The sequence below is a fragment of the Mus pahari genome, chromosome 13, assembly GCF_900095145.1.
Source record: "Mus pahari chromosome 13, PAHARI_EIJ_v1.1, whole genome shotgun sequence".
NCBI lineage: Eukaryota > Metazoa > Chordata > Mammalia > Rodentia > Muridae > Mus > Mus pahari.
In genome coordinates, this window is record NC_034602.1 from 10333128 (window position 1) to 10349173 (window position 16046).

The following is a 16046-nucleotide window of genomic DNA, read 5'->3' on the forward strand; positions in this document are numbered from 1 at the left end:
AGACAGGGTTTCTCTGTGTAGCCCTGGCTGTCCTGGAACTCACTCTGAAGACCAGGCTGGCCTCGAACTCAGAAATCCGCCTGCCTCTGCCTCCCGAGTGCTGGGATTAAAAGCGAGCACACCACGCCCAGCATGAGACCCTCTCTTAACAACAGAAGTCTTTCAAATTTGGAAACCAAATAACTTACTATGCAGAATACTCCTCCAATGAAATAATTTCTATGATCCTTTCCTGGATCTAGGTCTAATGTCCCCTCATATGGCTCAATGGTGAAGAGCACTGGCTTCTCTGGCAGAGGACCCAGGTTTGAGTCCCAATACTCCCAGAAACCCCATTCAGCCCCAGGAGTTCTGATGCCCTCTTCTAGCCTTCCAAGGCACTGCCATCACATGGTACACATACAGGCAGGCAAAACACCCACACACATATTTAAAGCATCTGAAAGACTGTATTTTGAATGTTGAACTCTAGAAACATAATAAAAATGTTACCAACATTTTAAGCTTATTGAAGTAAGTCTTCAGAAACCAGGACAAATAGGTTCTGAAGCTAGAGATAATAGCTATGGGTAGAGAGCTCAGCTAGCATACACACGCCATATTAAATCTCCAAGCTGGGTGCTCGGGGGGTCATGTTGGCTCTGAAGCCAGTCATGGTGGCATGCCAAGGAGCTCCAGGCCAGCCTGGGCTACAGGGTTAAGACCCCGTCAAAAAGGGTAGGAGGGAAACTTGCTAGACTCTGATTATACATCTATTCATCAGTGTAACCGTAATGCCTAAAATGAAAGAGAGATTTTTCTAAAGTTTTTTTGTTGGTGCTATTTTGATTTAGCTTTTTTTTATTATTATTACTATGTATCTCGTGATGTCCTGAAACCTGCTATGTAGATCAGGCTGTTTCCCAACTCAAAGATACATTCAGACTCAGACTCCTAAGAACTGAGATGAAAGGCATGTGACACTACTACATCAGCTTTTTACATTAATTGTGTGTGTTCATACACACACCATATGGAAGTCAGAGGACACCTTGCAGGAGAGGAGTTAGTCCTCTCTACCATGCACATTCTAGAAAATTAACTGAAGTTGTCAAATCTGATGGACAAGTCTTTACCCACTGAACCAAATTCCTGGTCCAGAAATGAGAGTACTTCAAAGAGAAACTTTAGTTTCCCCTTTAGCTATGCCACTACTGGAAACATCAGAATCCAGGGAATTGAAAGATCCTTCAGGAATCTCATGCTCAGAAAAGAAAAGCACTGAAGCCTGGTGCCAGCACAGTTCTAGCAATTTCTCAGACCACCTTGTAGGATGAGACTGAAGGCAGACAATAATAGGCAAGAATTCACCTTGACAGGGACTGATTGGTTGCAGAGAGAACTCTGGCCCTCTTCTTAGACCTCAACCTCATGTCAGAGTCCTTAAAGAGGGACTCAAGATGTTGCTGGCTCTCTTTGCCCCTCTTCCCAATGTGAGACACTGAATAAATGTCCCCTCTCTGCTTTTCGCTATTAGTTTGGCTCTTTTCACCGGCTTACCAAAGAGGAATGGCCGAACCTAGCTTGCTGGGGTCACCCCCGGCACAGGATTTGATTTTGATTCCAGTATCACCACTGCTAGGACTGACTCAAAAACCACCACTCAAAGTTATCTTTCATGATCTAAAGGCAGCAGAGTATCTGTTCACTGTCTCCTGAAGGAATCTCCACCCTCCCTTAAGCCTGACTCCTCCCATAGTCTAAGCACTTTCAAAAAGAACACACCCCGAAAATCAAGACTATATTTTCAGAAGGTACACTTCATTTTTAGTTTTGTGATTTAATTAAAAAAACAACTACTTATCTATTAAAATTAATTTTTATTATAGAAGATATAATTTCAATGTAATCAAGATATACAACTTTTAGAGATAATTATCTTCAGGACTATTCATAAATTGTTACCTATCTCTATTCACATAGCAGTATGTATTATTAAACATCTTTTTTATTTTACCAGATTACCACAGTATACTTACTCCTAAATATATCTGAGCAAAAGAATTAAAAGGATAAATCTAAACTGCTGGTCAGCAGTAAAACAGAGGTCAGAGAAGAAAATAAAAAGCTTTTTTAAACAAATCAGTACTGGGGGCATAATAGCTCAGTTGGCGGAACACATGTCTATCATACATGATACTCTACATTCAATCCTCAGTATATTATACATAGTTGCACACGCCTATAATCCCTGTACTTGGGAGGTGAAGACAGGAAGATCAGCCTGAGATACATGAGACCCTACTTTTAAAACAAACAAACAAAAAGTTTCAGAGCCGGAGATGGCTCAGTGATTAAGATCAATGGTTGCCACTCCAGGGTCCTAGGTTAGATGCTTAGCACCCACATGGCAGCTCACAACCATATGTAACTCCAGGCCCAGGGGATCTGACACCTTCTGGACTCCAGGACACTGCATACACATGGTAAATGGGCATACATGCAAACAAAACACACACACATACACACACACTAAAATGTTTTCATCAGTAAAGGAGGGCTGGGCATGTATAGCTTAACAACAAAGTATTTGCCTAGCACATGCCAAACCCTAAATTTCATGTCCAGGCAGGCCTTTGACAAATCAAGAAGAAAGAAACACAGACAAGCTGCCAAATTTGAGATTTCCAATTTGACAGAACAAGCATACCCTCCTCCACCAGATGTCCTGAGCCACCAATGATGCCTGAGGTGTTACTGCTTTTTTTTTTTTTTTTTTAAAGAATTATATATTTTATATATATGAGTACACTGTGGCTGTCGTCAGACACACCAGAAGAGGGCATTGGATCCCACTGCAGATGGTTGTGAGCCACCATGTGGTTGCTGGAAATTGAACTCAGAACCTCTGGAAGAACAGTCAAGTGTTCTTAACCACTGAGCTCTCTCTCCAGCCCAGTGTCACTGCTTAAAGGTCAACTACTCTGGTTTATTCAGCACAATGACAAAGATGGAAGATACATAAACACCATTACTGGCTATAACACCAACCTTTAAAAAAAAAAAATCACTTAACATATTCTAAAATTTTGCAAATATTATTGTTGAGAATGGAGTTTCAAGTAATTCAAAGCCATTACAGAAGCTGGGGTTGGTGGTACATGCCTATAATCCGGCACTGTGGAGGCTGAGGTAACAAGACTGCCACCAGTTCAAGGTTACCTTGGAGATCTGTTGTCTCAAGACAACAAAACAAAACCACAAGCAGCCAACCAAAACTAGAGGTGATATTAAAGAACCTAGCTCCATTAGTGTTACTAGCATTAGTGTTACTAGCAAAACAGTGGCATGAAAAAGATAATTTATAATCATCTTTACTCAAGTTTTTAAAAAGATATAATAGCAAACTTTAAGGCTCTCTCAAAGGCAAAGCCAGAAAAAATTGAGCCACAACCACATTTTGGATTATAACTTAAACAATAAATATATAAATTATTCCATTGTGGCATAAATGGTTAACTAAATAAATTGGAGAAACAACTCTTCTTATAGAATTCCTATGTACATACAGAAGGAAAACAGAAAACAAGTAGATCACCAATAGGAAAACCTGCAGGTGAAGTTAAGATTAGTAGATAGAACTTAAGAGAAAAATAAGCTATTAGTGTGGCTTCAAATTATATCCTCCCGAGTATTTACTGCACTGGTGGGTTTTGTTGTTGCTTGGGAGGAACTTCTTATGAAATAGGGTCTCATGTAACCCAGGCTGGCTTCTGACTCCAAATGAAGCAAAGGCTGCCCAAGAACGCTTGATCACCCAGCCTGTCCAAGAGCTGGTTTTACAGCCATGCACACCTGTCATTACATTGCTGGTCTTAGCATATTCTATCCAATAATTGCTTTAAATCCTTCTTCCCTGGGAGATGGAGCTGCACTCAACATTACAAATCTGGTCAGTGTCTAATAAAATAGAGAAAGGGGGAAAGGCACTTGAGAAGGGCATTAGTGTTAAAGGGCACTCGCAGTTCTCCCAGAGTAAAGTCATTTCCAGTGTGGAGAGTTATAAATACAACAATGTTCCAATAATAGCATCACCAGTAAAATACCATACTGGTTTACCATTAGACTTCTGATACAATGCAGTGAATAGAGAGAGCAGACTTCTGTGGCATTCTCCCAAAATCTAGAACCTTAATCTAGTTATAAATTAACCAGATGAATTCATTATACTTGTAATTCCAACACTTGAGAGGCATAGCCAAGGAGTCAGCTCCAGGTCAGAAAGGGCTACACAGTAAGACCCTATCTCAAGGGGGGAAATGGTGTGGCTGGAAAGTGGTCCAGCAGTGAGTGACTGTCTTGCAAAAGACTAAGGCTCTGTTCCCAGTACCTACATGGCAGCTCACAACAATCTGTAACCCACTCCTAGGGGATCCAACATTTCTTTTGACCTGTGCTGACATCAGGAACACATGTGGTACATATACATACATGAAGGTGAAAAACGTGCACATAAAATATAAAGAAATCTTTAAAAAAGAAAAATAAAATCAACAGACAAATGGAAAGTAAGAGGCAGTCTAAGCACTTCAGAGATATCCAGATCAGGGCTGAGGCCAGCTCAGTGGGAAGATGTCTGCTTAGCATGCATGAAGCCCTGGGTTTAATCACCAGGACCACATTAGCCCAGCCTAAAGACACACGCCCATATTGTAACCCTAGCCTGGAGAAGATAAAGGAGGACAATAAAATCAAGGGCACACACAGCTAAATCATGAGGTTAAGGCTTGCCCTGAGTACAGGAAACCTACCTTGGTGCTGGGGAAATGGCTCAGGAATTATTAATGTCACACACTGCTCTTTCAGAGGATATGAATTTGGCTCACAACCACCTGTAGCTCCAGCTCCAGAGAAATCCCATGCCTCAGTCCTCCACAAGCACCTGCATTAACATTTAAACACTTCCACACAGATCAATAACTACTTCCAGGGGATCCAACTTTTCTGGCCTCCACAGGAACCAGCCATACACATGATATAGATGTGTATGCAGGTAACACACCCATCCACATAAAAAAACAGATAAATAAATTTTAAAAATAGGAACCTGGCCGGGTGGTGGTGGCGCACGCCTTTAATCCCAGCACTCGGGAAGCAGAGGCAGGCGGATTTCTGAGTTCCAGGACAGCCAGGGCTACACAGAGAAACCCTGTCTCGAAAAACCAAAAAAATAAATAAATAAAAAGAGAAGAAGAAGAAGAGGAGGAGGAGGAGGAGGAGGAGGAGGAGGAGGAGGAGGAGGAAGAGGAGGAAAAAGAAGAAAAGAAAATGAAAAGAAAGAGAAAGAAAAAGAAAACAAAGAAAAAGAAAAAGAAAGAGGGGGCCGGAGACATGGCTCAGTGGTTAAGAGCACCAATTGTTCTTTCAGAAGTTCTGAGTTCAATTCCCAGCAACCACACAGTGGCTCAAAACCATCTGTAATGGGATCTGATGCCCTCTTCTGGTGTGTCTGAAGATAGCAATGGTGTACTCGTATACATAAAATAAATAAGTCTTTAAAAAAGAAAGAAAAGGAAACAAAGAATAAATAACTGTCAAAATCATTAAGCCAAGCACTTGCCTATAATCCTAGCTCTCTGGAGACAGTAAAAGAATGCTCTCCTACAAGTTTCCAGTTTGCTTCAAGCCAACAATGGCTACATAAGCAAGATCCTGCCTCAAAAAGACAAAAGCCCTAACAAGATCATGAAAAAGGAGAGACCTCAGAGAACAAAGGTAACTAGTGTGATATAAACAGAGCATGGTAATCTGGATTGAATCCTAGGCCAGAAAAAGAACATTAGTGGGAACAGTAATGAATCAGAATTTTAAAAATTTCAATTAAAAAATAAAAATAAAAAACAGCCAGATGGTGGAGGCTCACGCTTTAATCCCAGCACTTGGGAAGCTCTGAATTTGAGGCCAGCCTGGTGGTATACAAAGCAAGTTTCAGGATGGTAAGGGCTACACAGAAAAACCTCGTTTTGAAAAACCAAAAGGAAAAAAGGAAACAAACAAACAAATAAAACCCACCAAACCAAACAAACAAAAACAGCACAGCCCATTTGTAATCCCAACACTAGGGAGACCAAAGGATTGCTGTGGCTTCTTGTCTGCCAATCTATGCCAAATCAGTCCTTTTCTTTACATGAAACTAAATACAACTTTGACACTAAGTCTTTGGAACTAAGACTGACTTTTTCAAAATACTTACTAGCATCCACTGGATTTTAGTATGGCATTTCATATCTATCTTGGTCATACTCACAAGGCCCTCTCCTGCTCCCAAGAGTCACTAATCCCCTTCAACTAATCCTCCCTCTACTTGGGGGGGGGGGGGGGGGGCGTGACAATGAATTTCATTAGGGTGGCTTACAGAAGCAGAGGCATCTTGCCAGTGGCTACACCACTGAGGAAAATGTATCTCCCTCCTGCAAATGTTAGTTCCTGAGTATTCTCAGGGAAGGCTGTGTGGGAGAACCCTTGATAAGCCATGACAGGAAGTCAGTGGTTCGATAAGTGCTCATAGCTGCTTCAAGTTCAATGGCTCGCTTCCATGATTTTTCACTCTCAGAAAAACTTCACAACTTCTAAGGTCCCAATAAAAACATCCAATAGACAAGAAAGAGAAAAGCAAAACAGATAAACTTAACTTAAACACTTAGGAAAAAGACCAACCCACACAGCATTTAAAAAAGGTCAAAGGCCACTTAGACAGAACTACAGATTTCATATTCTGTGGCTGCTGCTGACTCTACATTTTAAGACTTAGAGCTAGAGTTTACAATTCGGCCTCAGCCACAGACATGCATATACCAATAGACATAAGATAAAAATAAGCCTTTTTTAAAGTAAGTGTACGTGTGTGTGTGTGTGTGTGTGTGTGTGTGTGTGTGTGTGTGTGTGTGTGTAATAAAAACTTCTCCATGAATATTTAAAGTAGATGTTTATCTAAATGTTATCTGGCTTAAATTTAAAATTTTAGGGTTGGGGGGCATGCACGTGAGAGGCCATGAATTCAATCCCTGTTGGCACGAAAAGCAGAGTTTTGTTTGTTTGTTTGTTTGTTTGTTTGTTTTTCCCTTAAATTATACTCGAGGGATGCTGAAGAGATGGCCCAGCATTTCAGAGCACTAGATGCAGAATGTTCCAGAGGATCCAGGTTCAATTCCCGTAATTCCAGTTCCAGGGGATTCAACTCCCTTTTCTACCTTCCTCTAACACTAGACTTCCATTAAGTGCAGACAAATATGACGGGAAAACACCCATAAACATAAATACTAATTTTCAAAAAATTAACATTATAGTACCAAAGCACCAATTTCAGCCCCAACTTCTACAGGAAAACAAGAATAGGCTAACCACTCCCTTCTCCTTAAAAGGAAGAGGGAGTGGGTTGGTGAGATGGCTCAGCGGGTAAGAGCACCCGACTGCTCTTCCAAAGGTGCAGAGTTCAAATCCCAGCAACCACATGGTGGCTCACAACCATCCTTAACAAGATCTGACACCCTCATCTGGAGTGTCTGAAGACAGCTACAGTGTACTTACATATAATAAATAAATAAATAAATCTTTTTTAAAAAGAAAAAAGGCAGAGGGAGCAATTTACCAATGTCTCTTACCAAGAAACTTCAATGTGAAAATCAGACAGAGTAATACAAAGTAGTCACGTCTAAAATAGCTCACATAACGGCACTCTGGTTTTTGTTTTCTCTCCCTTTCTTCTAGTCTTTCTCTGAGAAAAGTTTGTAGGCCAGGCTGCCCTGCAACCAAGACTGGTTTTAAGCTCCTGATTCTCCTGGGTTCTGAAATTTGCAGCCTGAACATTTTGTAAAGACTCCAAGCAGCTGCCAGTCAACCTGACAATTATAGATAGTGATGCTCTAGACACTTAAAAATCACATTCCACACAGTAAAGTCCTCATTACTTTTCTTCTTCCAATTTTTCTCCAATGGTTGGAGTATAGAATGACAAGAGGCCATCTGTCTGGCATGTACAAGTACTGAATTTGATTACCAGTCACATACACAAACAAAACAGTAAAAAAAACAACACTCTACTGAAAACTACATGAAAGCCGGGAATGATATTAATACACTGTCAGACAGATAATTGATTAGCCCAATTTTATACTTAAATACTTAAAAGGAAGAGGCACTTAACTGAAACAGCTCTAAGCATTTCAGATAAGCAAAGTACTACTGCTTAGATTTTCAGGGAATCTGAAGTCTCGTTTTAAAGTGGAGGAGGGATGGGAAGAAAAGATCACCATCATTAATCTGCTCTGCACAAGCTCAGGGATGGCTGCTCACTTTTAATCTAAGCATCTGGGAGGTGGGTATTCAGTCATTCCCATCCACACAGTGAGGTGTGATTTAGTTTAGTTTTTTAGAACAAAGCCCAGGCTGGTCTGGAATTCACTATGTACCCCAACCTCTGGCCTCAAACTTCAGACACTCCTCCTCCTTCAACCTCCCAAGTTCTGGAATCACATGATGAGCCACCATACTAAGCTACTTTGTCACTTTAATTAATAAACAAGCCTGATGACTTCAGCTCAAGTCTTAGGGCCTACATGGTATAAGGAGAACTACCCATTTCTGTGAAGCCCAGGTGCCAGTGAGAAACCTTGTCTCAAGAAAATACATAAAAACAGGGGCTGGAGAAGTGGTTCAGTGGTTAAGAACACTGGTCCTTCCAGAAGACCCTAGTATGGTTCCCAGCAACCACATGAGAGCCCACAACTGTCTGTAATTCAGAAGACCTCTTCTGACCTCCTAGGGCACTGCATGTACACAGTAAGGGGAAAACACTCACACACATAAAATAAAATAATAAAGGGAAAAATAAATGAAATGGACAGCTCCTAAGGAATGAAACCCAAGGTTGACCTTTGAACACCAAATGCATGCACACATGTATACACGTACATCCACACTCATCCAAATTCAGCTTCGAGTACACATATGCACACAAGTTTAAGGCCAGTGATAAAGCACAGCTGGTAGAATGCTGGCCTTTTAACTACATCTCAGCACTCGGCAGGTAGAGACAGAGAGTCAGAAGTTGAAGGTCATCCTCAGTTATAAAGTGAGCTTGAGGCCAGGCTGGGATCCTTGAGACTCTTGTCTCACAATAAAAATAAATAAAGGGGCTGGTGAGATGGCTCAGTGGGTAAGAACACCTGACTGCTCTTCTGAAAGTCTAGAGTTCAAATCCCAGCAACCACATGGTGGCTCACAACCATCCGTGACAAGATCTGACGCCCTCTCCTGGAGTGTCTGAAGACAGCTACAGTGTACTTACATATAATAAATAAATAAATTTTAAAAATAAATAAATAAATAAAACTTCCCTAGAAACTAATACTTCTTGTATGAAGCTAATATTAAGTCTGTGTTTATTTCTGTCTATCTCTCTTTCAAGATAAAACTCCTATGTAGCTGTTGACAGTCTGGAATTCACTAATGTACACCAGGGTGGCCTGGAACCTTCAGGAGCCCTCCTGCCACTGCCTCATGTGCTCAGAGTACAGAGTCCTACACCCCTGGCATTGTTTAGTATTTCAATGAGTGTGTTGGAATAATCATTGCCTGCTTCATTACCTAGCTCTGAAAACCAAATCTTGGACCAGCAAAATATCTCAGTGCCTACAGCCAAGACTAAAGACAGTACGATGATCCCCAGGACCCAAATATTCCCCAGGACCCGAATATTTGTAGACAGAGATAACTGATTCTTGCAAGTTGCCCTTTGACCTCCACACAATCACTGTAGCAGTCACATGCCCCCTCTCTAAACATACAATAAGTGTAAAAAAGTCAAAGCTTTCTTCAGATCTCCAGAAAAAAAAAAAGGTTTGGCCCTTTCTATATACTGTACCACAGTTCAGATCACACTTTCAGTTAAATGCAAGTGATTCAGACATTACCCTTAATTCCTGTCATAAAGATAACAGTTTTTTTTTTTTTTTTTTGGTTTCTCCCAAATTAGTTTTCCTTCAGATCAAAAAAATGGGGGGGAAGGGGGACACACAATGAGACAAATTATAACTTAATCATTATTGATATATTGCTTGTATTTATGATAGTAATAAAATATCTATCATCACCTCTAATCTTAAGCAAGTTTCACAAATCCTTTCCTCAAACTCCTGGACAATTTATTACATAGACTAGAATGCAAATATAAGCCAGATATTAGCACACTTGAGAACTCAGAAAGAATGACTAAATGACTGTCCATTCAGGGCATGGTGACTCGTATGTGTGATGTCAGCACTTGGGAGGCAGAAACAGGAAGACTGCTGAAAATATAAAGTCAGCCTCATTTACACACAGGGTGTTTCAGTAGAGTTGGGACGACATCACAATGAGATCTTGTCTTAAAACTAAGGGAGGAGAAAAAAAATTAATTCTTGCTATTTATTAGCCATTCCTCTTCCTTTTCCCTCCTGAAAAGTCCTCCTTGCCTCATTTCTATGCTAATAATCCTCTTTTCACCCTGTATGTTTAGATTATTGGGGGAAGGACACATGTGGAGAGACCAGAGAACAACCTGCAGGAACCAGTTCTCTCCTTCCAACGTGTCGGTCCCCAAGATGGAACTCATAAGGGTGGCAGATGCCTTCGTCTGATGAACCACCTTACTGGTGATACCCTGGTAAGTTTCTTACTTGTCTCTTCTATAACAATCTTCCAAAACCCAACAGCCAACCAGAACAAGTGACTCTCCCCTAAAACCACACTGTTATGATCCATGCTGCACATCTGCATGCTGTATCTCCTAATATTTGACATGTACAGAATCTATTTTGTATGTTACATCACGGACCCCTTGAGGCTAAGGCTCACACTCCTAAGTCCAAGCTTACATTAAAATGATTTCCTCTACTTACAGCATGATCTGGATGGATAGCTGTCCAAAACATTTTTTACGTACTCATGAACCACACTACTACCTTAGTAGCCAGTAAAAATGACTGGTTTTTATACTACTTTATAAAAAGAGAAACAAAGTCTGAGTAACATCAAATTTTTGTTGCTTAGTTAAATCTCTTACAGTATTAAAAAATAAACACATAACATGGACTGAAGAAATCAAGTAGTAGTTAAGATTATGTATTGTTCTTGCAGAAACAATAGTAGTTCCATTCCTTGCGCCCACACCAGCTGGTCACAAGTACTCTAACTCCAGCTCCAGGAGGTGTCTCTAACCTCAGCAGTCCTCAATCTGTGAGTGGCAACCTCTTTGGGGGCCAAAGGACCAAAGGACCTTTTCACAGGGGTCACATACCTATATTATCCTATACCAGCTATTTACATTACAATTCATACAGTAGCGAAATTACAGTTATGAAGTAGCAATGAAAATGTTATGGATAGGGGTCACCACAACGTAAAGAATTGTATTGAAGGGTTGTAGCATTAGGAAATTTGAGAAGCATAATAAAAATATTTAAATACACACCTAACAAATAGGAATCTCCTCAAATAGAACAGGACTCTCAAATAGAAATTAGAATCCTTCCTAATACAACAAATTCATGTTCTTTTTGGTTTCCACAAAAATCTAATTAGGACCCCCAATTCAACTTTGCTTAACAAAACTAATTTTGCCCTGGGAGAGGGGCTGCAAACACAGCAAATGTGTCTCCATGTGAACTGTTCCCAACTTCTTCAAGTACATATAAAGTTCAATCCCCTGAAGCCACAAAGGAAGAATAAGCTCCCAAAAGTTGTCCCTTAACCTCTGAAGGAAGCACGGTGACACCTGTGCACCTGCAATCACACACACACACATACACACATACAATTTAAAAAGTATGTAAAATTCTACCAAGATTCTAAGACCTCTGCTTAACACAAACGGAAAAAAGCATTTCAGTATTAAACCAGTCTTAGAAAAACGTGAACTCAGAACGTCTTTTGCAATTGTCATGTGACACGCACATGACAAGTCAGCTGAGCTAATGGATGGACCTTTCATGGGGGCACACTTAGCTGTAACTCACCAAAGCAACAAATTAAGTCCAGTTTTTAGGGCAATACTGATTTCTCTTATTAAAAACAAACAAACAAACAAAAATCCCTCTCCCTTTAAGATTTCTGACACTAAAGTATAATAAAAATGGCATCTCTTAAAGTTATTTTCATATATGGAAACCATAGCAGAATTCTGGGTTCAAAGAAAGAGCCTCAATGTCTATCCAAGAAAAGAGAAGAGCAGGTTCCCGTGAAGGTGCCAGGTGTGTCACATCTGCTATAGTGACTTCCTGAGTAAGCAAGAAAAAGGAATGCATTAACTTTTCATGACACGTCATGGAACCTCATTCCCTATCTACAGGCATTCAACCAGGTAATCTAAAACCTACAGCTCTATCATCAAAGGCCCCATTAGTTTCTTTTCAAAATTGTCTGCAAACTTGTACTTTAATTTGGTGGTACCAGGAAGACATTCCTAGATTATTTTTAGTTCAGTTTTGTTGTTGTTCTTCTTCTTCTTAACCTCCTGGAGACAAAAGGTGACTGGGAGACTCATGTGTCCCCTAAAACAAAAAAATTTTACAAATGTCCAGGATTTTATAAGGGTCACGTCTCACAAGTCTTACAGAACACTTCCAGGAGACAAGCCCAAAAGAAAAACTAAACATTATAAATAGCTTCTCGCCATCTCCTCATCCCCCTCAAGCCCACGCAGTCCCAAGGAGCATCCATATTACCTGAAACCCAACAGGGAGAGAGCTCTAACAAGCTCGGGATTTACAAGGAAAGCTGGAGTCCTCCCTGCCGACGCTGACAGCTCCGCAGAGCCGGCGCAGGGTCTGACAGTGCCCTCTAGCAGAGCTCTCCCACCTACCTCCCCTTCAAACCCGGTCCTCCTCCAGCCGCCGCTGCCTCCAGAGACGCGCCCCTCCTGGCTACTGTCCGAGGCCCTGTCCCCAACGCCCAGCCGCGGCACCCAGCTCCCCGCCGGCTGCGGTCGGGACCCGGCCCGCAGGCCCGACCCCTCCCCGCGGCCGCCGCGGCCCTCGGCCTTCAGACAATGGGGCCCTCGGGCTGCTCCGTCCCCTTCGCCCGGCCGACCTTCCGGGCGCTGCGCAGCGAGCCTCCGGGGCCCTCACCCCCGGCCGGCCGCTCTCACCCCGGCCCGCCCCGGCTCCCCTGCACTCACTATTCGGGATTCATGCTGGACATGTCACTGCAGCTGCCGCCGCCGCCACCGCCCTTGCTGACGCAGCCGCCGCCCCGACTCTCCGCGCCACGGGTAATGGAAAGGGAGGGATGCGCTAAGCGGTTCCGGGAGAGCAAACGTCGACCCCACTCCGACCCTTAGAACACAATCGGCAGCCGCCGCCACTCAGGGATCGCTTCCACCCAAAATGGCCGCCGGCGAACCAGGAACTGGGGAAGCCTAGGCCAAGGGGCCTGTCGCGGCCCAGAGGGCGGCAGCGTCGCGGGGCACGCTGGGAAAGAGAGTCGTGAGCACGCCGCGCGCTGGGCAGCCCGACGGGGCCGAGGGCCGCCTGCACTCAGTTTCCCACTAGGCCCCGCGCCCTGGACGCATGCGCACTCGCGAGCTTGTAGCCCGCCCCGTCCCGATTCCCTCACCCCCACACCCCGCCCTTCCTGCTCCCCTCCCCGCTGGCCCGCTGGCTAGGACTTCGCTCGGACTCCCCCTAGCGGATTGGCTAAGGCCGACCGGGCTGCGTTGATGTCATCAGTGAGACGTGGCAGCAGGGCGAGTCGGTGCCCCACCGGGAGGGGAGGAGGAAGGAACTCGGCGGAGGGCGGTGCCGCGGCAGAGGGGGAGGGGGCTCCCCGGAACCCTGGGACAGTGAGGAGGGGTGGAGACGGCCTGACGAGCTCTGCTCTGGCGAGACCCCAGGGGCCAGCACCATCGGGGTCTGGTGCTGCCCTGAGGACAGCAAGAAACTCAAGCGGTCCTTAGACCTTGCGCTTTCTCACTCACCCGACCCCTTCCCTAATTGTTTTTTTGTTTTTTGGTTTTTTTTTAACAGTTTTACTCTAGCAACTTGATGTTGCAATAGCTGCAAATAGACCCTGTTCTAGTCTCTTCTGCTCCCGTCTATTTGCACACACAGCCAGATTTCCCTGTCTGAAACTGCTTCTCCATCTCGACCTCCAACCTTTAACGGCTGCGCATTGTGTTGTTGAGACACAGGCTAAAGTCAGCCTTAACCAGTCTTCCTACTTGAGGCCTAGACTTAAAAGTTGAATTGTTTTCTGGGGTCGGGTTGAGTTGTTAAGTTTTGTTTTGTTTTGTTTGGGGGGGGGGGGTTTGAAGCTGCTTTTGCTGCTGTTTTTAATTAGTATTAATTCTGTGTCCGTCTGCAAAATTGGGCAGTAATAAGTTTTGGGGGTTTTTTTAAGCCATGAAACATTTCATTACGGACTCCAGAAATAATATTAATACATTTTTTTAGACCTAATGGTCTCAACTTTAATCAGCTCAGGAATTTAAATCTCCGCTAAACTTTAACGCATTATCTTGGGTTATTTATTACAAAGGGCATAGTATAATATATAATACACTGTCCAAAGTTTATCTTCCAACTTGTTCTAAGCAAGAATATTATCTCCTGAGGCCAACAGTAGATTTACTTTTAATTTCTGTGACACCAAAATATGCAAAAGAGGCTGTTCTCATGTCTAATCATATACTCAGAACATATTTACACATCCCTCTGGAGCTCCTCCATGTGTCCTGAAAGCCTCACCAAACCATACATACATAGGTTTGGGGGTTTTTTGTTATTATCCGGGTTTTGGTTTTTGGTTTTTTGAGACAGGGTTTCTCTGTGTAGTCCTGGCTGTCCTGGAACTCCCTCTGTAGACCATGCTGGACTCAAACTCAGTGTTTCGCTAGCCTCTGCCTCCTGGGTTCTTTTCCATATTAACTTCTGAAATAACCCTAGATGGAGGTTTACAGCCCTGGACCCTGAAGCCACCATACTTCCTCTTATCATTTTACAGAATAAAAACTCTGAAGTGTCCCCAAACCCAATTTTTCAAGCAAAGATTTTGTTGTTATTGTTGTTTTGTTTTGTCTTAGGATTTATCGGGTAAGCCAGACATAGTAAAGCACGCTTTTGACAGAGCTACATAGTGAACCTCTGTCCCAACACCCACCCCAAATCTGTCATTTAATTTTATGTATATGAGTGTCTTGCCTGTGTGTGTGTGTGTGTGCCATGCATGTGCCTCTTGGCCTCAAAGGCCAGAATAGAGCATTTGATACTCTGAACCGTGAGTTACAGTTGGTTGTGCTGGGTTCTGGGAACTGAAAACGGTCCTCAGCAAGAACAAAAAGTGTCCTTACCAGATGAGCCATCTCTCCAGCCCTAGCTGGAGTTTTATTACTGATATTTTAATATAGACTTAAGCATAAAGGTTAAGGAAGAAAGCAGACTATCAGAAAGAAAACACTACAGAGCGTACCACCCCTATACGGATACTACCACCAAAACTCCATCTTTTATCTGTCTCTCTCCTTGGAGGTAAATTTGCTCCACTTTCTTTCATTAACTATTTCATTTCTCAACAAATTATCTCCTAGTAACCTTTAACCTAGTTGACAAACAGAACAGTGTGAAGTATATATCACAGTTCTTCCTTGACACCCCCAAAGCCTGACTGAACCTGTGTATGTGGAGGACAGAAAAATTCATATCTTAGTTACTGTGCAAATAAATGAGAGAATGTCATAGCTGTGGAGTAATGAGTGCCAACTTCCTATATCCAACATAGGTGTTATTGTTATTAAGTTTCCTTCTCAAAGATTACTGAAGAGATGTCTCAGGGGTTATGAACACTTACTGCTTTTTTAGAGGACCCAGGTTAGGTTCCCAGAACCCATGTAGTGACTCACAGCCATCTATAACTCTAGTTTCATAGTAGAGGGCTTTTTCTGGCCTCTCCAGAGACTGCATGTAGGTGGTGTACATACATACATACATACATACATACATACAGGTAAAACACTCATATATAAAAGAAACTCAGCA

The 16046-nt window shown here is 42.6% G+C and overlaps 1 protein-coding gene across 1 annotated transcript in view; it reads right to left on the minus strand.

Moving 5' to 3' along the window:
• Positions 1–13424, minus strand: part of Rab1a (RAB1A, member RAS oncogene family) — a 25702-nt gene extending 12278 nt beyond the window's left edge. The window contains exon 1 of the mRNA XM_021210184.2: positions 13193–13424. Within this exon, the coding sequence (XP_021065843.1) occupies positions 13193–13215 (23 nt within the window). The 5' untranslated portion in view covers positions 13216–13424. The remainder of the gene's footprint in view (positions 1–13192) is intronic.
• Between the last annotated feature and the right edge of the window lie 2622 nt (positions 13425–16046).